Source organism: Diabrotica undecimpunctata, chromosome 5, assembly GCF_040954645.1.
Source record: "Diabrotica undecimpunctata isolate CICGRU chromosome 5, icDiaUnde3, whole genome shotgun sequence".
Lineage (NCBI taxonomy): Eukaryota > Metazoa > Arthropoda > Insecta > Coleoptera > Chrysomelidae > Diabrotica > Diabrotica undecimpunctata.
In genome coordinates, this window is record NC_092807.1 from 49,362,774 (window position 1) to 49,388,965 (window position 26,192).

Sequence of the window (26,192 nt, forward strand, 5' to 3'; positions counted from 1 at the left end):
AATATTTTTTCGGAATATTATTAGTATTACGTATGAGATTGTCAAGATATACTTTTGGTACAAAAATTCACTTCCGGTTTTGAGATGACCGAAAGTTAAAATTTACTTTAAGTTTTAGACCCCACAATATATGGATCGAAAGGTCTCGTCGAGACGAATCTAAATATGTACTTCCGGTTGCGATCCGACACCGGAAGTGACCCGAAACGCGCATAAAACGTCAAGATAGAGCAAATCTGACACCGGATTCGTGATCAGCATGCAAAATTAACTGCTAAATGATATCCATGTCGACATTTGATGAACTAAAAATTGCATTCCGGTTTTGAGGTCGACTTCCGGTTTCGTTTTTATTAGTCAAATCAATAGAGAATTCAACGTAGAGTTCAAAAGTGTAAGTTCACGAAACTATCATTTATAGTTTTTGAGTTATTGATAAAAATATTTTTACTTCCGGTCATTGTATATATTTTATATTTTTCTCGCAAAATAAAAATTTCATTTAAAAAACTCGATGTCGAGTTGGTCCGCTAGTTATATGTTAAGTCAATAATTTAATGTATTCTTCTTGGTAAATCAATAAATTCGTTAATTTTTAATATTTTGCAAAGATGTCAACATTATTTTGCATTCATGAGTTAAAAAGAAAAATGAAAATTTGGCTACTTAAAAGCCCTGCTTATCCAGTACTTCCATACAGTAATAAAATATGGACCCTTATAGATGTATTCACAAAAAACTGAAGGCGTTTGAAATCTGGCCACATGTGAAGTTAGTCCGGATTCCCTGGAAGAATCATATATCCAATATAAAAGTATTAAGAAGACAACATTAGACATGGAAGTTTTTAAAACAGTTCAAATATGCAAGCTTGTATATTTACTCATATATGAAGCGGGCCCTAGGCAAAATTGTAATTGCGGGCCTATTTTTTAGTCAACTTATATAGAAGTAAAAAACTTCAGAAATTTGTATTTCGGTATAAAAAATGTAATCAAAACTTGTTAAAAGTGTCGTCCAAAATTTATAGATACATAACGTTTTCGATCTAGCTCAGATCATCCTCAGTGCCTTCTTTTGGTACTTGTAGCTAACACTAAAATTGCAGCAGAGACAATAATATATGATTTTAACACACAGTTGGTCTGTGTGGTTTTAACTGACAAGAACCACGTGTTTAAGACGAGCAAAGAAACATGTTGCTCTTTAAGTATTAACATTGACAACCATTGTCATCGACCTAGGGTCGCATTATAATTGAAATATGTAAACCATATATATTGATGTCTCCACTGCAATTTTAGTGTAAGCTACAAGTACCAAAATAAGGCACTGTAGACGTTATGTATTTATAAATTTTGGACGACATTTTTAACAAGTTTTAATCTGTTGCGTTCTGCACATACGATGACCTCAATATAACAATTGGGGTCATCCTGAAGGGGGAGAGAAGATATTTTGTTCAATCTAGAACACGCTGGTTTCCCCCTTTTTAGATTGGGTAAGTATATTAAAATAAAAGAAATGAAAGCAAGTGGACTGTATAAAACTCTATTTTAAAAAGAGGTGAAATAAACCATAAATATACATAACCCAATATACCTACAATTATAAATAAAGAAGAATATAAACTTAAAAGAAGAAGAATATATGTAGTACAAACTTACACACAAAAAGAGAACCATAAACAAAACAAAACTGTCGATTGTATATATATACCACGTTATAGATAGAAATAATATACAACAAATAAAAAATATGAATATATATGTCATATAAAAACAAATTATTAAACTCAATGCAAAAGTATACTCATAATACACATTATGAGTTAATATTAGGTAATAAAATACACAACACTGTGATATATATACAAAAAGAATAGTGAAATTATTATAATATAAAAAATATACAAATCTACATAAAGGTAATGAAATGTTCTCAATCAAGTTCAATCGCGATCGCGGCACAACAGATAAAAGTTCGAAGCAAATATGACATCTATATACCAAGTAAACGTACTTGATATATGCAGCAACAAAATTATGGTGTATTGTAGCTTACCCCATAAATCACAGCACCAACCGCTATTACCAACGTCTTCATCGACGTATACCAGGAACCACAAAATTCATGCAACTTGTCTGCATCAAATCGACTTCCTCGGCCAAAGGACCGATGCAAAGTCCAAGGTACTCTTAACCCAAACGCACACACATGTGTGTGGTTTGAGAGATAAAACTCGACTCTGATTTTGACCGCAATGAAGTGTCTCGACGCGCTGATCTTAACTTCAAAAACACATATTCTTATCTGGCATATGGAACTCGCCCTTATCTCGCAGATGGCTCGTCTTGGAATGTTTAGCCCTTAAAACTGCTGTGCCCTTGTACACGCAAATCTCGTTTAAATATACTACGGGGAGAATCAAAACTAACACAAAAAAGTCTGTTCATATTACAAATGTTTATATATCGTTGCGAAACTGCAACATTCTCCCCGCGTTGGCATACGTGCCAATAAAACACAACTGTACTTTGCACTCCCGACGCCACACTTAAAATACTACAAAGCTTTACATTAACAGAAGAGCACAAAGAACAATAACTTATACATACGATAATAGGTTACAAATACATAACTAGATACTAAATATACATCACTACAATTATACAATTCTCAGTACTATACATAAAACAGATTTCCTCTCTTATAGGAAGTGCATTCCTCTATTATCCTAGGATACAATACATGAACATGTAACTACTCAAGCGAGGCCTCAGGATATCATGGACGGACCAGTTAACCAACGGGACCGTATGAAAAAGAAAGAGGAAAGAAGGAAAAGTGATGTATATGATTAGAAGGCAACAATCAGAAAGTCTCGGACACATGATGAGAGACGGCACTCAATATAAATACTACAAATAACCTTCTAATAGTTCTCGACAAGCAAGGAAATGGGAGAAGACAAATATCCTGGTTAACAAACCTAAGGAAATGGTTCTCCGCAACAACAAATAAGTCAAGGGCAAATAAACAGAATATTTGTAGCCGGAATGGCCACTAAAATATTCGAAACAAATACGCAGCAAAGGCAAAAGAAATATCGTATGAATTCTAATACTGTCCCTAGATATTAGCAATCTACCTGGACAGACATAATCATGACGAATATGCGAAAATGCAAAACGAAGAAACTATATTCTTCCATAAGCTTTATCCATAAAAGATAATTATGATAATTTGAACAACAATAAGCAAATTATATCTCAGGTTGAGACTTAGCTCCCTCTCGATAAAAAAGTGGCGACTAATTCTAAGCTAGGAGTAGACTTAGTCAATTAGAATAAATCAGGCCTTTTTTTTACATAAAAAGGCAATTTTGAAACGAACGAAAAACAAAAATGGTGCTACTCCTAAGAATTCTTTGTACCTTAAATAATTGGTACAATGTCAATAGAAAATGTCTTAACTCTCCAAACGTTGAAACCGTTATTTTATTATAACGTGGCGCAAACAGATAAACAAATAAAGCTACGTAAGCTTTAAGCAAAAATATATCCCATAATCTATGGCAATAAAAAGAAATCTCGAACAGGTAACACAATGATAGATGGGATTCTCGACGTTATAAAATATGCAACAACTAAGTCCGAAATGCTGTCTACAATTGGACGTACCTTGGGGCCTTACATGTCCCAATACGTGTGTTTCAAACATCTTTAGAACAACTAGATTGTTCGAAGAAAGAAGAAAATGATGCTTTTGAGTATAAGGAATGGTAGCATTCCTCAACATACCGCTAACTACTGTCGTACGGTGAATAATTTCCTCTGGAAATAAATTCGGAATATCCAACTGATTATCCGGATTGGCAATACCGGATTGCAACGATTCCAATATACGAGGAAACGAGAGACTTTTTAAGTTTGGAACAATAAGCAATTCAGCTTGCTTTTTACGAACGTTTCTGATGAAACAAAACACAAATGCCTTTCCTCGGCGTAAACTAGAAAGATAGGAGTACGTTTTAAACATATGTACTCCGAATGCTAAATCTAGAGATGGGTGTAATGCCACTCTAGGAACTTTTGACCCAATTATGGTCGCAATATCTAAGTTATTAGATTCTTTAAAATTGTCTCTGTCACGAGACGACAAGAATTTTGGCTCACAATGCCAAAATTTTGATCGAGCAAGTGTATCGGGGTTAGCTCCCCGCGAAGCTGTATTGGCAGCGTCATCATCAGACGCCCCATCATGGAAGTCGTGCAAAGAAAAATGCTTGGGTAAGGATTGAATATTAAAATGGACCTGAGGTCCAGAGAGATGTACATTATCAAAGGATAGCCCCGAAAAAGAACTCGCGCTTGTATGAGCGTCACGAGTCTTGTAGGACTCTCTATCATTTACCACTGCAACAGGTGGAAGGGAATATGCAATACTGCTAAGGCCCGCAGGTAATGCCTTAGGGACAGTATCTACATGAGCTAAAGTCGAGGATAGCTGACCTGATGAACTAAGCGCCATCACACGAGGTATTTGAGACGTGGATGTCTCGAAAGAAGGTTGAGGTTGTGAAAAAGATGAGTCTTTTAACATATAATTTTGAGAAGATTTAACTACATTGAGTAGATGGCATAAATCTGAAATAAGTTTGGAAGGTCTTTCCCCCACATGTAACCTAGAAGAACAATGGGATGCACTACCTACTTTATAATACGTAAAGGATGAGAGGACGGGCTCCCATATTATAAGTCCCATTGCCTTACAAAACAAATCATCTACAATGTTTCGATCCTCGCTATCTTCAGCGGAATCTACCAATAAGTTCTCGATTGCATCCTGTGCGCATTCATATTTATCATACTCAACCTGTAAATACTCACGACGAACTTTCAAAAGATAATCAATATCGACCAATGAAACATTTTCTGCAATCCAATTACAGTGACGAATAATTGCATTCTTGGCAGACCGTCTCTTGAATTTGAGGGTGTCCATTGTTTAGACAAAAATGGAGCAGCTAATATTTAAAACTGGCAAGACAAAAAGAAAAAGATTGTGAACGAGTAAAAGTAATTGTAAATCCCTGGATTTGTCACAGAAACAAACCAAAGAGATACTTTTAATAGTCGAAAGCAGGTCTCTATAATAAGACAACTACAACCAAAATAAAAAAGAACAGTCTCCACAGACCAGTTATCTTATCAAGGAAAAGATATACCCAACATAAAACGATTACAATCTGTTACTAATGTCCCTACAATCAGGAAAAATTAAACAAAAAAATGGTTGCAATAACCGAAAATACTTTTTCCAACCTCACAAACACTAACGAACACAAAAGAAGAAATGTTTCTACAGACTGGGTATCTTTTTTCACAAAATAATTACCCCAATGTAAATGGTTATACTAACCGTAATAAGGTCTCTAGCATAAGAAAACCTAAACAAGTAAAAGTAAGAATGTCTTTCGGCAGACGGAGTATATGCTTAGACAAAAGAAATACTCCACTAAAGGCACTATGAAAAAATCAGAAAAAAATGGGTATAAAAACCTGAAAAAGGTCTCTGTCATAAGAGCACCTTGAATAAAGTATATAAAAAAAATATAGTCTTTCGACAGACTAGTTATCTTTCAGTATAAAAGAAGTCTCAATGTAAGATGGTTATAAAAACCTTAAAAAGGTCTCTGTAAAAAGAGCACCTTGAAAATTGATTAATGTAAAGTACAAAATCGTCTTTTTGCAGACAACTGGATATCTTTTAGTATAAAAGATATACCGTAATGTAAAATGGGTATAACAACCGCAAAAAAGGCCTCTGTCAGAAGAGAACCTCGAAAAAGCAATGTAAAAAAAGAAATAGTCTTTCGGCAGACTAGGTATCTTTTAGTAGAAAAGAATTATATATACAATAAATGGTTATAACAACCACGAAAAGAAGGTCTCTGTCAGAAGAGCACCTGGAACAAAGAATGTAAAGAATAAATAGTCTTTCGGCAGACTAGGTATCGTCTTTCGGCGGACGAGTAGGTATCTTTTTACATAAAACAAATACCTGACTATATAGTTATGATAACCGCAAAAAGGTATACAGTAAATAAACCTTGTACAACGTAAAAAGTAAAATGTCTTTCGGCAGACTGGGCAACTTTTCAGATAAAAGAAAACCCGACTATACTATGGTTGTGATAACCGCAATAAGGTCTCTAGCATAAGAGAACCTCGACAACGAAATAGTCTTTCGGCAGACTAGGTATCGTCTTTCGGCAGACGACTGGGTATCTTTTCAGTTAAAAGAAATACCCGACTATACTATGGTTGTGATAACCGCAATAAGGTCTCTAGCATAAGAGAACCCCGACAAAGAAATAGTCTTTCGGCAGACTAGGTATCTTTTAGTAGAAAAGAATTATATATACAATAAATGGTTATAACAACCACGAAAAGAAGGTCTCTGTCAGAAGAGCACCTGGAACAAAGAATGTAAAGAATAAATAGTCTTTCGGCAGACTAGGTATCGTCTTTCGGCAGACGAGTAGGTATCTTTTTACATAAAACAAATACCTGACCATATAGTTATGATAACCGCAAAAAGGTATACAGTAAATAAACCTTGTACAACGTAAAAAGTAAAATGTCTTTCGGCAGACTGGGCAACTTTTCAGATAAAAGAAAACCCGACTATACTATGGTTGTGATAACCGCAATAAGGTCTCTAGCATAAGAGAACCTCGACAACGAAATAGTCTTTCGGCAGACTAGGTATCGTCTTTCGGCAGACGACTGGGTATCTTTACAAATAAAAGAAATACCCCCAACAAATAGTTATCACAACCAACTAGGCTCCTACCATAAGGAAACCGTAAACAACGACATATTAACAGGTTATCATAACCGACAAGGCTCCTACCATAAGGAAACCGCAACTACACATGAAACAGAACATGGAAAAAGAGTATCTACTATCAGAGAACCCTAAACACACAAAAAAAAAAAAAAACAGAAAAAGAAGAAGAAAATCCGGCTCGAAGGACCATTATGTTGCGTTCTGCACATACGATGACCTCAATATAACAATTGGGGTCATTCTGAAGGGGGAGAGAAGATATTTTGTTCAATCTAGAACACGCTGGTTTCCCCCTTTTTAGATTGGGTATGTATATTAAAATAAAAGAAATGAAAGCAAGTGGACTGTATAAAACTCTATTTTAAAAAGAGGTGAAATAAACCATAAATATACATAACCCAATATACCTACAATTATAAATAAAGAAGAATATAAACTTAAAAGAAGAAGAATATATGTAGTACAAACTTACACACAAAAAGAGAACCATAAACAAAACAAAACTGTCGATTGTATATATATACCACGTTATAGATAGAAATAATATACAACAAATAAAAAATATGAATATATATGTCATATAAAAACAAATTATTAAACTCAATGCAAAAGTATACTCATAATACACATTATGAGTTAATATTAGGTAATAAAATACACAACACTGTGGTATATATACAAAAAGAATAGTGAAATTAGTATAATATGAAAAATATACAAATCTACATAAAGGTAATGAAATGTTCTCAATCAAGTTCAATCGCGATCGCGGCACAACAGATAAAAGTTCGAAGCAAATATGACATCTATATACCAAGTAAACGTACTTGATATATGCAGCAACAAAATTATGGTGTATTGTAGCTTACCCCATAAATCACAGCACCAACCGCTATTACCAACGTCTTCATCGACGTACACCAGGAACCACAAAATTCATGCAACTTTTCTGCATCAAACCGACTTCCTCGGTCAAAGGACCGATGCAAAGTGTCATAGGTACTCTTAACCCAAACGCACACACATGTGTGTGGTTTGAGAGATAAAACTCGACTCTGATTTTGACCGCAATGAAGTGTCTCGACGCGCTGATCTTAACTTCAAAAACACATATTCTTATCTGGCATATGGAACTCGCCCTTATCTCGCAGATGGCTCGTCTTGGAATGTTTAGCCCTTAAAACTGCTGTGCCCTTGTACACGCAAATCTCGTTTAAATATACTACGGGGAGAATCAAAACTAACACAAAAAAGTCTGTTCATATTACAAATGTTTATATATCGTTGCGAAACTGCAACATAATCAAATGTTTTTATACCAATATACAAATTTTGAAGTTTGTTACTTCAGTATAAGTTTTTTAACTATGGTATACAGCAAACTACTGGTATTTTCCCATTAATTTTTATTTTTTAGTCATGACAAATACTTTGTGTCTGGTAATCTGGTTTGAAAGCATATAGTGTGTAGTTTTATTTAATTACCGAAGAAAAAAAATATACAAGTACAAAAATTAAACAAACATGATTTATTAAAGCAAACAATAATACTTAAACAATATATCCAGATTGATTATTTATATGGACTTCTTCCTCAATTTTAATTCTGCAAACTCGTCAATTAGTTTGTCATAATTAATAGATTCTATACAAATTAATGATAAACTATTAAATTTTTGTTGGTCTAATGTGGATCTTAAAATATTTTTCTTCTGACCATTACTGAGAACGATTTTTCACTGTTTGCATTGTTTATTGGAAGGGATAAATAATTTCTAAGAATTGTGTTTAAATTTGGAAATGTTACAATCCTATTATTTTCCTGTCTAACTGACCAGGTGGATACATGACAAATATTTCCTTTACCTAGAAAACTCTTAAATTGCAATACTTCATTTTTCAGTTCTGTTAGGTTTAAATCTTGATCGTAGCATTTTAGTTCCTTTATTGATGAGTCACTTACATTACTTTCATAAAAAATTATTTTGAATTTATTGTTGGTAGTTTTGTATCCCTCAGATCTTTTTTTTAATGTTGCTAATTAAAGAATCCCATTTGACAAAAAAATATTCACTGGAAAAGTCAATACCTATTATTTCTTGTGGAGATTAAAGTTATCTTTCCTTATATTTGAATTAACTTCTTGTATTTATTAATTTTGGAATTTCCTAATAATTTTTTATAGTGGGCCGATAAAAAAAACAAATGAAAAAAACGTATGTTAACGATAAAAAGGGAAAAGAATAAAAAATGTAAATAAAGAAAATCATTGTTTATCTTATTTGTACTTACTGCTCCGCTGCCTCCTGCCACCGTCTCATAACAACCCCAAGTTTCATCTCCAAAAGTAATGTTGTTCATGCATCCTTGCGAAGCTGCACAAACTCTGAATGCCTTAAGAACAACATCCACTATCCGTTGAGAAGTTAACACGTTTCCACCGACCACTGCAGCATTATCACTTGGGTCGAGAATAGAACCTTTTGGAATATTTATTTTTACTGGAGCAAGGCAACCCTACAACATACGTTTAATCTTATTACCATTTTCTTACGAAAATGTCCACTACTAAAATAAAGACAATACCAAATTTAAAATATATAGGAATAATTTAAAATAATTTGATTTGTGTTATTTACACCTATATAAGTTTCTATCTAGCTAGATTGAACCTTTATGCGCCTAAAATGTATATCCTCACTTATAGTTACCTTGGAACGTTTTTTATTTACATTTAAGGTGCATCAATTTATATGATTATGAGCGCCACTCGATATTACAAAGATTTTTTTCGACATTGTTTTTTTGACCATAGGAATTAAGATTTATTGAATATATTATAGTATATTTTTAGTATAGTATATGTTTAGGAAAGTATGTACTATTTCTTTTCATATTTTTACATTTAATATTTTTCTTTTAGTGTACTATAATGTGATCTAATTCAATGCTGTATTCTAACGACTTTGTTAAAATATATTGCTTCCGTTATTTCGTAAAATTGTTAAACTGGCTATCTCATTTATTATGTTTTAAGTACGGAGAATTTGACTTCTTTTGTTATTTTTGTGTTGCCAATACATACAAAAGTACAGACTCGTATTACGGTGACAATTAACTTAAATTATCGCCACTCAAAATCGCAATACAATAGAGTGATTTATGGGTATACCCTCTTGCTACCGACCACCTCGAAGCGTGGACAGAGGGTGGTTTCTGGCGATCTCAAGACGACACTTACACTTCATCCCAAGACAGCGAACCAAACGGACCTAGTGTGATCGGTTCTCGTCCTATCGAGCGTCGGCGGGCGTCCCGACGTGGTACCAACGAGATGTCCCTGGCTAAGAATACGACTTCAATATTTCAAAGGGTAAGTCTATGTTCTTTGTACAGACAACAATAATGAGTATGGCTAGTTAATTTCAACAATAATGAGTATGGCTAGTAAATATCATTTAACCAGCGACCTCTTAAGTTTTATAATAAAACATTTGTTATGTTTAATCTAAAACTTAAGAGGTCGCTGGTTAAATGATATTAGATAAATAATAATGAAGAAAAAAAGCAATATTTTGTTTGTAAAAACAGTGGAATACCAGAAAATCAACAACTTAGAAATATCTTTCATGAGCTTGGTCGTGTTGGGACCAAACTAACAGGTGCCTACTGTTTTCGACTTCCCAAAACCTTGGTAGAAAAAAAACTATGTTTGTATACATAGAAGTAACGAAAGATATGAATAAATATACCAACGAAAACAAAACCGTGGATTCCAAATTATAACAATTTGGAATCCACGGTTTTCTTTTAGTTGGTATGTATGGTAAGACTAAAAGTAAAAGTAAAATTTAACAATAGGTCTCTTTATAAACACATTTGCTTTGCATATTACTCTGTAATTGTACTGTAAATGTGCAATTCTACATGGAATTTACAAACAATATACAGTAACTGTATTTCAATGTTTGAGCTATTTTTAATTATATTTATTAAGAAGCCCGAAATATCATTAGAAGTAGAACTATAGCATTCGTTTTATATTCTGAAATACGTTGTATTTTCAAAGAAGAAAATATCAAAAAAACAATTTGTTAATATTTCATGGACGATGCGCGACCGGAATGTGTCAATATATCTTTTTTTTCTTTGCTTTATTTTAATCCTGACCTCCCAAGGAAAGATATACGCGGTATAGCAAAACGAAATAAAATATTTTTGTGCTTTTAAAAAAATTTCAAAAATAACCAATTTTTTAAACTTTATGACCAATGCGCGACCGGAAGATATCAACCAATTTAAAAAATTATTTTTGTAATTTAAAACTCTATTCTAGTAGCAACTTGTCCGCTGTATAGCAACACAAAATAATAAAAACCACCCTAATCTGGAAGTAATGGTCAATTAATTTTTTAAAAAATTAAATAGTTTTTTAACAAGATGAAGGTTTTTCGTGTTTATCTAATGTTAAAATTTTGAATGGGGCATTTTCCGAGGAGTATTATCCGCCCTGAAATATGCTCCAATTACATCTGTCGATGAAGAACGTTTATTTTCGACGTACAAATTAATTTTAAGTGAAGATATACTATTAAGACCGAAAATACTAAAACGCATTTAGTTGTAGCTATTAAGGATAAAATTTTAAGTGGTTACAATGTTTTATTATTTAGTTAATTACCAATTAACATGTTAAAATGTTAAGTAACAATTATTTAGTTAATAATTTATTATGGTAATAATGTTATACTGTAAATATATTTGTGTTAAATTAATATTAAGGTAATTTATTTTGTATAAAAAGTTATTTGCCTATATTATGTTAGGATTTCTATCTTAAAAAATATTTGCCCATATAGGCGACTTTTTCTTCAACTTTAGTTGCCTATAAATTCGAGCTCTGTTAATAACAGACACTAAAAATTATTTCAATCTAAAACTTTCTTTTTAATATAAACTGAAATTTAAACGTATTCGATATTGCAGTATATAAGATAGTTTTTATATTATCTAATATAAATCTATTATTTCTAAGCTCTTAGCTTGGCCAGACTGTTTTATTGCCTTAGGTTCTTTAAACCGCCCGTGAAGTATACTTTCTGAAGTTTAGTATATTCGTTGCTAAAGAGGTAATATCTTAAAGTGTACATTCAAAAGTTGTTTACTGTTAAAGTACTTAAAAACTTTCCACAAACAGTTGCATAACTTTCTGAGAGGATGTAATAAAAACGTTGAATAGAGTTGTATCGTTTTAAACGAAGCATTAATGTAAATCTGTTTAGTATCAGTTGCTGTTTTACAATACTTACAGAAGTTATTTTTGATATAAAAAAAACTTGCTATTTAAAATATATATATATATATATATATATATATATATATATATATATATATATATATATATATATTAAACTTAGAGCTAAGATTAATATTATTATAAAAATTAATATTAAACTCACCAGTCTTCCGGGTTGAACCGCGTCGATATCCATTTTGCCGAGCTTTCGACATCCTCTCTGATGTCTTCTTCAGGGCTTCCGAGGTCTCAGTCTCCCGAGCCCCCAGACACTACTACACTCACTAGTCACTTCTAGTTCACTCACTAGTTCACTACTACGACTGGGACCAGGGGACGGTTCATTTATACCGTCGATGGTGACGTGGCCTAGGTGGGGGTTAGGGTGGAGATTGGCGCGAGAGTTGGCGCGAACATTTCCGACAGTGGGATTTTGATTCGAAGATGGAGGGGGCGATATTTTGTTTATGAGAGGTCTCCATGTAGAAGGTAACCGTATGGCGTCATCTCTTTTATTAAGGCAATTTGGTCTTTTTTCTATTTCTATGGCTTCTCGGATAATTCTTGGTTTATAAAAGCGGATGGGGGCTATGGTTCTGGAGTTTTCGAAATCAATTTTGTGACCTGTATGAAGATGGTGTTGACCGAGAGCTGAAATTGAATCGGAATTGCGAACAGAAATGGAATGTTCATAAATCCTATTTTGAATTCTACGATTTGTTTGGCCTATATAGGATCGGGGACAGTCTGCACAAGGAATTTCATAAACTCCGTGCTGTTCGTTTGGAATATTTGGAATACTAACCGCGGAAATCTTTCCGAACATATATATATATATATATATATATATATATATATATATATATATATATATATATATATATATATATATATATAAATATATATATATATATATATATACAAAAACCTGCTTCAACGTAATACAGTTATTAGCGGAACGGTAGCAGTTAATTACGCTATGCTAAAACAAAAGTAGGTTATCTATAGTCACAGTACAATGAACACAAGGTATGATATTGCGCGTGACATTTGACAGCTGACCCAGGCGTGTGACGTAGTCAAAAACGCTCGAACCCATGGTATAATGAACACAATAAATACTGTGATGTATGTAAATAAGTAAATATTCGGAACGCACTCAGGTTGTTAAAGTTGTAAGAGTGACGTGACGGACAGGTGCAAGGAGGAGGAAATAAAACCAAGCTGAATCTAGACGCGATAGATACAAGTTGTTTCATTATAACCTATCCTTCACTCTCCAGAGTGAACCTATCCTATTAAGCCCGATCATGTGTCATCACAAATACAACAAGAGAACCAGTTCCATTAATTGAATCTTCTGAAGATAGTATTGTAGAACATGACTCTTGTGATATGGATAAAAAGAGTTTGAGTATTTCTATTATACAGAAGATGTTAACAGATTTAAATCTAACTCCTAAAGGAGCTTGTGATAATATTTTACAGTTAGGCGAGAAGGTGAGCTTTGTACCAATTGCAAATCAATCATATTTTTTGCCTGGCAGTGAGAATTCGTCATATACAAGTGATCATTCTGAGAATGATGCTGAAAGACCATATTCAGTAGAATAGTTTCATAATGAATAACTAAGAAATTACAGTACCTTTATGTACAAGTATCTTAAGTATTTATATATATATTTGGGTATCATACGTAGCAACTTTAACTTATTAGTTCGTAATGTTTTATTATGCAATTTGTAATTTATTTAAATTTTGCAATTAATTGTTTATTTTATTATTTTTTATTTTGTGATATTGGCGATTTTTGTAATTTCAGTAAATGTTAATTATTGTTATTTTCTGACTTTATAAGCTTTGTCCATAAAACTGTACAATTTTCTGTGATAACAAAGCATATTTCTAGTTTATTCTATTCTATACCCATACGATATAAACAGTTATCTTCTAAGTGTTTTAAACATAGTGTTAAAGAACTATTGATTTACCACAGTTTCGATTCTATTGGTGAGTATCTGTCTCATGTATGGTATTGTATTTTTTATTTTTGACGAATGTAATAATGCAGAAATTTACATTAATAAATCTATCTATCCTATACCTTTTAAATTTCCCACTTTTTTACTATTAACATATTCCAACAACGCCATTAACTCTTCAAAGTACACCGAATAAAGTCAAGATAAACAACAGTATAACAGAAATCTTTGAGGTCGATTATCATCTAAAAAGTTTAGCATAATATTAGAAAAGGTTATACAGGAAGCAAATATTAATAGAACAGGTCTGATCTACCACAAAAAAATATCACTGCTTAGCATTTGCGAACGACTTAGCAATCTTGGCTATAAGGAAAATAGAGCTGATGGAAACAGTCATAAAACTGAAAGAGAGAATCATTTTACTAATGAAGAAATGCGAGATATGATTTGCGTATACGCACAAGAAAATTTTTGCGGTCGCTCGGCAGCCAGAAGGTATGGAATGTTATACGCAAACAGAAGACAACCAAATCACAAAACTTTTGTGATCACCCAGTGAAACTGGATCATTTCACACTAAAAATCGGGGTGGTCGACCGAAACAAATCAGACCTAATTAAGAAGATGAACTTTTGGTTCGAGTAGATGAAAATCCTGAAATAAGTTCACGACATCTATCAGCAGCAACAGGAGTAAGTCAGTCGTCTATTGTTAGAATTCTAAAAAAAGAGAACCTCCATCCTTATCACTTCACTCCTGTTCAAAATTTACTTCCAACAGATCTTCCACGACGGTTACAGTTTTGCCAACGTATTCTGAATAAACATCGCAATGACAGACACTTTATTAAGAATATTATGTTCACCGACGAAGCAACTTTTACCAGACGAGGGGTTTTTAATTGGCGAAATAGTCATTATTGGGAAGAAGAAAACCCGCATGCTATTAAAGCTAGACATTTTCAGCCTGAGTTTAAATTGAATATTTGGTGTGGCATTATAGGCGATTAACTACTAGGGCCTTATGTTCTTCCTCCAAATTTAAATGGAGATTCTTATTTATTCTTTTTGGAAAATACTCTTAGTGATATTTTAGATGATCTGTCACTGGATGTAAGAAGAAAAATGTGGTTTATGCAGGATGGAGCGCCACCTCATTTTTCATTAGCTGTTAGAAATCATCTTAATGACGTATTTCCTCAACGATGGATTGGCAGAGGCAGTGATTTTCAATGGACACCAAGAAGTCCTGAGTACAACCCGCTAGATTTTTATTTTTGGGGACATATAAAGTCCTTAGTTTATGCCAATGAAATTAATACAGGAGACGAACTTTGGAGATACATTCAAAATGCAGCTAATCTTATAATGGGACAGAATAATATTTTTTAACGTCCGAAAATCCTTTATAAAAAGAATTAGAAATGGCATAGAAATCGGAGGAGACCATGTAGAACATTTAGTTTGAGTTTTTGTGAGTTCTTTTAAGTTAAAGTGTATTTAGTTTTGATTTATCGTCAAAACGGAAACCTTACCTTTGTTTATTAGTTTGGTATTTGATAGTGGAATTGTAAATAAAATACTATTTCTTGTCTAAGAATATGCCTCTGTGCCAATTTTGATAGCAATTTATGAATATACAGGGAAATTGTTAGCAAAAAACGAAAAACAAAAATTAACTTTAACACCCTGTATCTTTTTTCTCAGCAACATTTTATTAAGGCATATTTGGCCCAATAGCCATATTTTGGTCCAAATAACCTGTCCTTAGTCTATGTCCCAATAGTTATGATTCACCCTGTATAAGTGAAACCAAGACCATTAAATGCTGGAATATGTGTCTGACCTAAACATCAATCTTATATTAAAAATAGAGAATTTGATAGATCTCAAATTGGTACACACGCATGGAAAAATGAACATAGGGTTCGATGGAAAGGTTCAAGTATAGTCCTGAAAGATACAGATAATTAAAAGAGAAAAATAAAAGAAGCAGCTCTAATTTTGCTAAATGAGACCAATTGCGTAGCAAATTCCTCGGCAGAATGTAGTAGAATCTGGCTACCCATATTAAAAGAGGAAATCAATAAAAAGAAAATACCACTATTAGTAAATCAATAACATATCGAGGATACATCATTTATGTATGTTTATAAATAACATAGGTACACATAAAATCAGAGCTTGGTATTTATTGAGAGTAAACTAAATGTAAGACCAAATACTTACCATGTCGGGATAGTATCATGAGGTTTTTTCCTAGTTTTTTCCTCATAATTTACTAAGGAATCACTAACAGGAGAATTTTACGTGGTTGTCTTTTTAAAGACGAATAACATGCTATGATTTTTTCTGACGGGTATTCTCAAGTTAAAGTTGATTTCATGTAATCGAATGAACTATCTTACAATAAATTCGTCCCAGAACGCATATTAAAAATATTTTTAATATCATTGTCAAGTCATTTACTTTAAAATGTATAATACATGTCTAAATTGTCGATATGAATGAGTCAGATAAAATTAAATTAATAGAAGAATCTAGTTTCACCAAGTAACAAAAAACAAAATTTGTTAATTTTTTTGCTGTTTTGTATTTTGAGAACGATTTCAAGAAAATAGCTTCTGGACAGTATTAAAATTATGATATACATAATTTTTGGGAAAGTATGTACTATTTCTTTTCATATTTTTACATTTAATATTTTTCTGTTACGGTACTGTAATGTGATTTGATTCAATGCTGTATTCTAACGACTTTGTTAAAATATATTGCTTCGTGTTATTTCGTAAAACTTAAACTGGATCTCATTTATTATGTTTTAAGTACGGAGAAGTTGGCTTTCTCTTTTGTATTTTGTGTCACAAATATGCACACAAGTGTACGGTTTCGTATTACGGTCACAATTAACTTAAATTATCGCCACTCAAGATCCGCTTAACCGCTTCCGAGCGTGGCCATAGGGTGGTTTTCTGACCTGACGATTTTAAGACACTACTTCAAAGTTCAAAAACACTTCATCCCAAGACAGCGAACCAAACACATCTAGTTTGATCGATCTACTATTAGTAGCCTCGGCGTCCCGGGCGTAGTGATGCACCGCTACCAAATCTTCAACCTGTTACGAATACATCAATATTTCAAAAGGTAAGTCTATATTCTTTGTACAGACAACAATAATGAGTAAGACCAGTTAATTCCTTAATTTATTTACAGTTGTATTTGCTATTTTTCGCTAATTTATTTACAAACAAAATATTGCATTTTCTCTTCATTATTATTTATCTAATATCATTTAACCAGCGACCTCTTAAGTTTTATACAAAACACATAACTAATACCAAACTTGTTCAATTTGAATAGTGTAAATATTTTTATTAGTTCCCATGTCAATACGATTAGATGCCGAGTAACGTAAATTTTAATAAAAAAATTAACTCTCAATGAATGTAATAAAAGAGTTTTCTAATAACATCTTTTCTTTAACACAAACATAATGGTTAATATTTTATATTTTAAAAAATACCTAATCTATAAGGCAGTATTTATATTTGAGGAGTCTATAATTATTATGGTACCAAACTAAATAAGCGAATTAAAAATATACTTTTAAGCTATAATCGGTTCACAATTGGTCGATAGCTCACTACGGAAATCAGAGAGGATAGGTAATACGATATAATAGTAAAAACCAACCTGAAACTGACGGTTTAAGATGTTTTCGACTAACCCACCTTGTATCTGAAGGAATATAATACCTTATAATCCTATTACGAGGGAATTTTGAATGGTTAGAGATGACCGACCAGTGTCGTAGAGTATATGATTGAAACATTTATTTGAACTAAATAAATATATTTTTTAAATTGTACTTATGTAAATTGTATTTTTTAATAAAACTTATTAATTTTATTCAAAAATAAAAAGTTTCTTGCCGTCTGTAAAAGATACATTTATTTAATTAAGGGGAAAGGCGCCAAATATCGCCTGGCAAAATTTCCAATGTGTTTTAAATGTATCCATTATTTTCGAATCCGGGGAAAACTAATAAATATTTTTGAAAAATTTAAACGCAGAATGAAAGATTACATTATTACTGAGGGCAGAAAGTCCCTGAAAACTTCTACAATGTTTATTTTAATATGTTATGTAACAGAGGTGAAAATAAAAGAGAAAATATAGTATAATTTTTAATTGAAAATATTGCATGCAAAAGAAACTTTTTATTTATTCTAATAAATATTTCATTCTGCCTTTAAATTTTTCAAAAATGCTTTTTAGTTTTCTCAGGATTTGAAAAAAAAATGGATACATTTAAAACACATTGAACATTTTGACAGGTGACATTTTGCGCCTTTCCCCTTTAATACCTTACGATTACAACTACTATTACTTACCTTATATAATTACGATTAGAAAACTATTCAAATTCAAAATAAATAGTATCAACTTCGGAATCCGAGTCGTCTTGAGGGTTAATAATTAGCGGTTGTGTCTCTACGGTCGCATCAATTATGTTATCAAGATCCCACATTTTTTGTTCTTCTTCCATTACATGTCTTACTGCATCTTTCCAGTTTTGTTCTGTAATATGTTGTAAAGACTCGTATAACAATTCACGTACAGCTTGTATTTTATATGACGTATTTTTTCTAGCCACATAACTTTTCATTTGTGCCCAAATGAGTTCAATTGGATTTATTTCGCAGTGGTAGGGTGGAAGTCTAAGGACTGTGATGTTTTGCCTTTCCGCCATTTTGTCAACTACGTATTTCTTGAACTTAGATTTGTGTTGCCGGGCAATTTTTAAATGTTCTGCTTTTACCATTCCATCTTCGTAAGGCAGATACTTATTCCGCAGCCAGTCAAGAATATCCTGTTTCTTCCACGCAGTCGTTGGAAGTCTTTCTACTAGTCGTGAATGATAAGGTACATTATCTAATACTATAATTGAATTTGGTGGTATGTGTTCAATCATCTGCTCAAAATACTCTTCGAAAACATCAGCCGTCATCTCCTCGTGATAGTCTTTTGTGCTTTTGGACTGAAATTCCAACAAACCATGCTTAACAAATCCTTTTTCACTGCCAATATGAGAAATTATTAATCTACTGCCTTTACCAAAAGGTGGGGAGATACCAGTAGACCAACCTTCCATAAAGGCTTGCCTGGAGCTTAATATATTTTTATCTGACCAAATTTTTTTTAGAGTATGACCTGAGTTTACCCACGTTTCATCCTGGTAGAAGATTGGCCTTCCTTCAGCCCGGAATTTTCGTATGGATCTTAGATAATTTCTTCTCCAACATATTATCTCCTCCCAGTCAATCAAAAGTGATTTTCGGTCTGATTTCTCCCACTGGAAATTAAATTCTTTTAAAACTTGACAAAATTTAGTTCGTCCGATATGAGGCAAATCCGGGTCGTCTCTAACTTCTTGTAAAATTTTGTTTAGGTTTAGTATTTCTTTTTTGAAAAAAAATCCACGAATTTTCCTTCGAATACCATTTTTGGCAAATTCATCAATTTCAATAGGCTTTTTCCCTCTCTTTAAGTGTTAGTTTGTGTTTGGGTTAGCTATACCGTGTTTTTTTCTTTCTGATAGGAACCTATATATAGTTGACTCCCCTACGCCAGTCATGTTGGCACAGCTTTCGACTATGTTGCGAACAGTGTTTGTGGGATTCTGAGAAACCAGATCATCGTGAACATTGAGGACAATAGTCTTCTCTCTTGGTAAATAGACAGACTTACTGACCGTACGCAACAGTACCGGTGTAAAACTTGATGATGTTGATTATGAAGCCATCACAAACAATCCAACAAAACGAGCACGAACGAAAGGTACGTATATGTTCGTATGTATATGGAATAAAAAATCACTCACGCACTGCATATAATTCGCAAAAGAAATATTCGAGACGCTAATTACTGCCGTAGACGCGGAAACACCGACGAGGCATAAATTACATGCGATAAAAAACGTACTAAACAAAAAAATTGTTTTCGTTCGTAATAACTTTACCCTTTCAAGTTAAGTTTCGAATATAAACTAAACAGATCAGGCACGTGGTCAAAGCCGGCATCTTCATACCCATTATATTATTAAAAATCTGGGGAATTCCATCCTAATTATCTTGCAACGAATAGTACCTTTGGATATGAATTCCAGGTTTTCTAGTAAAATGATTAAACGCGAAGATTAGTATTGAAATATCCAAAGAGATAAGGTATTCTTATTTACAAAATTGTTAATGGTTAAATTCTTATTTTTATTAATATAATATAATAACCAACATTAGCCGTGAAAGTTTTAACTGTTTTTTTGCTAAATATATTAGTATTAAAACATTATTAATATTATATATGACAGTATTATATGTCAGCCTATGATTTACGACCGTTTTATGAGTTTGAGGCACATTTCGTGCTATCAACAATTTGTGAACGGAGAATATGTAATTCTACCTTGTATAGTATATACATAACCATTTCCTGTTTCTGTAATAACGTATACCAAAAGCAATGTACTAAATCAAACTGCATATACTAAATAAACCTTATAAGGTTAAATTCATTAAAAGTGTATAATAAATATGAAATATCTGAACATAACCCTTAGCATTTTCATTATAAGTATTAAGCCCATTTATCTCTTTTACAACATACTTAGGGTTAGTAAATATTTTACTATTTCTTCACGCTCGCTTTGTCTCTAACCACGAGTAAAGTGATTTAAAATAAATTTATACTCCCATTAAGTACATAACATTTATGACTTGTTGGCCTGTATGAAAAATAAATCCTTCTAACAAGTTATAGTACACAAGCTCATAATAATTCTTCTTCTTACCTGGTTCAGCGGCACATCATGACCGACCATACATCTCAAGCAATAAATTAATGCCGATAGAGTTATTGCTTTGGGAGCATTGCAGTTGCCCCACACTTCCGAACCCGTACCTCTGAAAAAGAAATAGAGATATAATTCAAGTAGCATATAGTGGAAAAGTTTTTTAAAAAAGTTACAAGGTGTATCCGGAAGCGTAAGAAGCTAAAGAGATAAAATATCGTTAATAGTTCCAATATATTTTTATTTCAGATAACAGCCAAACTTTGGGTATGATAGGATTGCGTTGGGATAATGCATATTGCCCAAATATGAATTTGTGGGTTGGTTTTAAAATATCGCGTTAGGGAGAAATAAATCGGAAAAATTGTTACCATAGACAACTATTTAGTAGGTCTTTAAACAAAGTATAACAATGATAATTAAAAAAAAAAAACATTGAATGAGACGAATATTATTATATTATTATTATGACGGACAAATTATGAAGGAAAAATTTTTAATATACAGGGTGTCCAGGAAAATAGTGCGTTTCTTAAAGGTATCTGAGTGTAGCATTTATAACAAAAAAGTCTTAAAACATGTTTTTATAAAGTCAACCGTTTTCAAAAAATATATATATTAAATTTAATCCATTTGATTAGTTTCCAGAGAAAAGCAAATACATCGGCAACGTTGCGCTCCAAAAGGTATGGGCAGAATGCGATAGTTTAATTTATTTTGATACAGAAAAGGTACATTATTTGTAAACAGTTGTAATTACCCGTAGCTCAAGAATAAATAGTATTGTCATGTTTTCGATTCGCGAGGATCACGATAGTTATGTTAATTACGTACGGTGAAGCCCACTGTGACAGTAATAGGGCTGTTAGACTTTATGTTGAACGCTATCCCGAACGACGACATCCTAATGCCCGAAGTTTTGTGAACGTGTCCCAAAGGTTATTAAAGACGGGTTGTGTGATACCTAAAAAAACTAGCGGTAGAACACGAAGTAACCGTAGACTAAATGCAGAAGATGTGATTTTGGATATAGTCAGTAATAATCCAAGAGTAAGTACTCGATCTGTGGCTAGAATGGTTGGCATTTCAAAAAACATTGTTCACAAGACATTTACGGAACAACTGTTACATCCTTACCATTACCATTAAAAACAGTATTCAAACTTTAATTATTAAATATTTAATAAAAACAAATACATGCTTTTTCTCTATCACTGTTATCAGTATCAATACATATTATGCCTAACGATCGATGATTCATGATAGCTGATTTACAGTTATTAACGAAGAATAACAAGGAACGCAACGTTGTCGGCTGTATTTCCTTTTCTGCGAACAATAATCAACAATCAATCAACAATCTGCACATATCGTTAAGGAATGCATTATTTTCCGGAACACCCTGTATATTTTAAATCCATTACAAAATATTACAAAAAAAATAGCCTGAACCCTCACTTATTAAGACATTTTATTTGTCTAAACACAGAATTCGCGAACTCAATCGACTATACGTGGCCGTACAGTTATATCAATATGGCAGATATAATTGGGATAACGTTTGTTGATATAATTAATATTGTGGGCGATTCAAAAACACCTTTAATTGAAGGACAAGCAGTACTAGATGCTAATCATATAATAATGTGCGGAGTAACATCAAAAAATAAAGTTCACGTGAACTTGGGGCATATTTTTGCAACCCAGCAATCTGAAAGGATTACCGCATCAAATACGTTGTTGCTGTTTTGCTGTTTGTTTTTCGGTAAAAATACATATTTATTTTTGTAAGAATTGACAATATATATGTTATTTTTGTTGTAGATGCTCCATTCAGAACTTGGAAAACCTAAGTAGTACAGATACGACGCAACATTGGGAAAAATTAAAAAAAGAGAACACTGTTGATTAAAAAGCAACCCCTATACATGGTTTCTGTCACATGGGGAAAACTAATTCTCAAGCAGCACTAGAAAGTCGTCTTGATAGTAATGCTGAGATCAGTGTTTTAGACATTCTACTTTCTGGTGCAGAAGGATCAGAACTGCAATTAAGTTTGTCAAAAAGTGAAAACCTTAATTTAGTAGAAGCAGAAGTGTCACAAAGTAATTTATTACAATTAGCTATGTACCATGACATTTTTAGTAACAATAAGTTGTTACCTTCGTTTGACAATATAAGTTTTACAATGGAACTGAGTAATGATTTGATAAACTTTTATAACAAAGAAATATTTGTTGCTCATAAAAATGGCATAAATGTATGTAGGGCAACTATTTCTCAGTCTAGCGGAATGCTCGAAGAATGAGGATTACTGGGACTACTTGCTACAGTGTTTACACTTATAAAAATAAAAATCCAAACTGGGTTTTGAAAGTAAAGTCATATACTCACTTCAAGGGCAACATTGCAACTCGTCATGGGAAAATATTTAAAGGAGAAGCTTTAAACGCCTATCAACAACAATCGGGCTACAAAGTTAAACATATTGGCATTATTGTACCATCAAGTGCCTTATGGTGGGGTGTAAGTATTGATGAAATAGTAGACAAAAAATGTTGTGTAGAGATGAAGTGTCCTTTAGCAGGCAAAACTTGCTGTGATGTGATCATCATCCAGCCTCAAGAGTCCACTGCTGAACATAGGCCTCTTCCTCATGTTTCCAACCCCGTCTATCTTGCGCCGCTCTTATCCAGTTTTTATTGAGTCTTCTTAAATCGTCAGTCCATCTTGTAGGTGGTCGACCGACGCTTCTCTTGTCTTCCCTTGGCCTCCATTCCAATAACCTCTTTGTCCATCGCCCATCTGTCATTTTGGCTATGTGTCCTGCCCATCTCCGTTTTAGTCTGGCTATCTTCTCGATGATGTCAGTCACTCCGGTTCTTCTCCTGATGTCTTCGTTGGTTATTCTGTCTCGCAGAGTTATTCCTAACATGGACCGCTCCATTCTTCCCTGCGTGACTCTCAGTTTGGTAGCTGCTGCTTTTGTTCAGGTAAGTGTTTCTGCTCCGTACGTCAAGACTGGGAGGACGCACTGATCAAATACCTTTCTCTTTAGGCATGTGGGCAGCTCACTTTTAAAAGTTTCTCTCAGTTTTCCAAATGCTGCCCACCCAAGGCCGATTCTTCTCTTCAGTTCATGAGTCTGGTTATCCCTGCCAATCATAATTTCATGTCCCAGGTATTTATATCTATCTACGAGTTCTATTTCTTTCCCACCAATACTGATGTTCTGGTTGGGTACCAAATTGGTCATGATTTTTGTTTTCAAGATATTTATATTTAAACCTACATTTTCTGTAGCCACAACGAGTTCCTGTACCATCTCTCTTGTCATACCTAGATCTTCAGCTATTATAAGTATATCATCGCCAAAACGTAAGTTGTTTAGATATTCTCCATCTATTTTTATTCCCTTTGTCATCCAATCCAAAATCTTAAAAGCATGAAATGTGATAGAAGATGCTGTGATGTGATAGAAGACTTAAAATACCTGAATATACACGAGAGAAAATTAAGTTTAAAGACCAATCATCAATATTATGGCCAAGTACAATTGCAGATGTTATTAAGTGGATTAGACCTCTGTCACTTTGTCATATATTGCTCATATGATAAATCCAGTATTATAATTGAAATACCATTTGACACCCACTTCACAGAAGAGATGTTGTCAGTAATTAAAAATGCATATTTTTATAAAATTTTACCTGTTTTGTGTAATACGTATAATTAAGATAAATTTTAGTTTTAATATACGATCTTTTTAGCTTTTTATTAGAGTAAAAAGAATACAATGTTAACAATTAAAAATGCAAAATATCATTTTTAAACAGCGTAAATTGTATATTTATCAAAATTAAGAATTGGTGTGGAAAGATTTACAATTCCAGCAATAATGATTACAATTAAGTTCATAGATGGAATCATAAATAAATTGATTCGTCCTTTAAGGACTTTAAAAATTTTCATTCGTTGAATTGTCGTTTCGACATGAACACGAGCTGCAGCTATTTCAGCAGTTGATAGTGCATCTTGGGCTGAGAATTGCTTTGTTTTGCCTAGAAATAGTGGGCGTAGCAGCTTTATATTTTCCAAGCGTCCATCTTAAATTAAAAAACCTTTGTCGACCATTATTGCATCTACATTAGGGATTAACTTATCGATTATATTTGATTGTACAAAAATTTCCTTGTCTGAAGTTCTGACCTGAAGGTGCAATACCAAGAAGTACTTTCAGTGTGTGATCACCTTTATAATAAGAATAGGACATAGCGGCACTTTAAACACCTATTTTTTTTTCACAGGAATTTCTGTGAAATCAAGTATTATTCGGGTATTAGGATACTTTTCAAAAAAAGTTGGCATTCGTTTCAAAACTGTTTCTTGTGCCAGCCATGGTACAGCAGGTTGAAATACTTTATGTAGTACTTTAACTGTCACATGAAAGTAATTTTTGCAAGTATTTGCTGATACCCCAAATAACAAAGATAAATATCTAAATGAAAGATCAATTTTTAACTTTAACACTAGTATTATACGCTGCCGTAATGATAAGTGCAAAAGTTTGGCATTTTTCTTTTCTAGTATACTGTCAGCTAAACATATTTTATCAAGTCGTGTTTTTTCTGTAAAAAAAAAACAAATCACGTTTTTATCGTTAAATTTTAAAGTCGGTTCATGAAACTTTGTACAATTTTTGTTGCTGTCATTATATTTTTTGATTTAGTATAAATACAAAATACATCACCTAACAAGAAGCAAAACGAAGGGCTTTTTCGCAATCCAAATTTCTGTGAGACCCGCCATGTTCTAAATAGTTTATCTGTCAACCTATAAAAACTAAAGTTTGTTTACGTATTGAGAAGTGTTGTTTCGTGTGTGTTGTGTAATAGTAAAAAAACAATAATAATGTTATACATATTTTAATACCTTAATATATATATATATATATATATATATATATATATATAATATAAAAAAGTATAATATAATAGTAAAAAAAGAATAATACTGTTATACATATACATATTATACATATTTTATTACATATATTAATAAAAGTAATAGAAATCGACTGATTTTCATCTCTATTTTGAAACTAACTCTCAAATTCAATCGCTTTTTATCGGTATTGTAACGTACTAAAATACTTTTAAAATACTTTTAGTACGGTAATTTGTTTGTTAAAAAAAACAAAT

At 32.6% G+C, this 26,192-nt stretch overlaps 1 protein-coding gene across 2 annotated transcripts in view; it reads right to left on the minus strand.

The window, feature by feature from the left end:
* Positions 1-26,192, minus strand: part of LOC140441296 (5-oxoprolinase) — a 401,235-nt gene that overhangs the window by 205,611 nt on the left and 169,432 nt on the right. For both annotated transcript variants that reach the window (XM_072531924.1, XM_072531925.1), the window contains exons 14-15: positions 20,992-21,103; positions 9,151-9,375 (exon numbers count right to left, since the gene is read on the minus strand). In XM_072531924.1, coding sequence (XP_072388025.1) covers positions 9,151-9,375; positions 20,992-21,103 — 337 coding nt within the window. The remainder of the gene's footprint in view (positions 1-9,150; positions 9,376-20,991; positions 21,104-26,192) is intronic.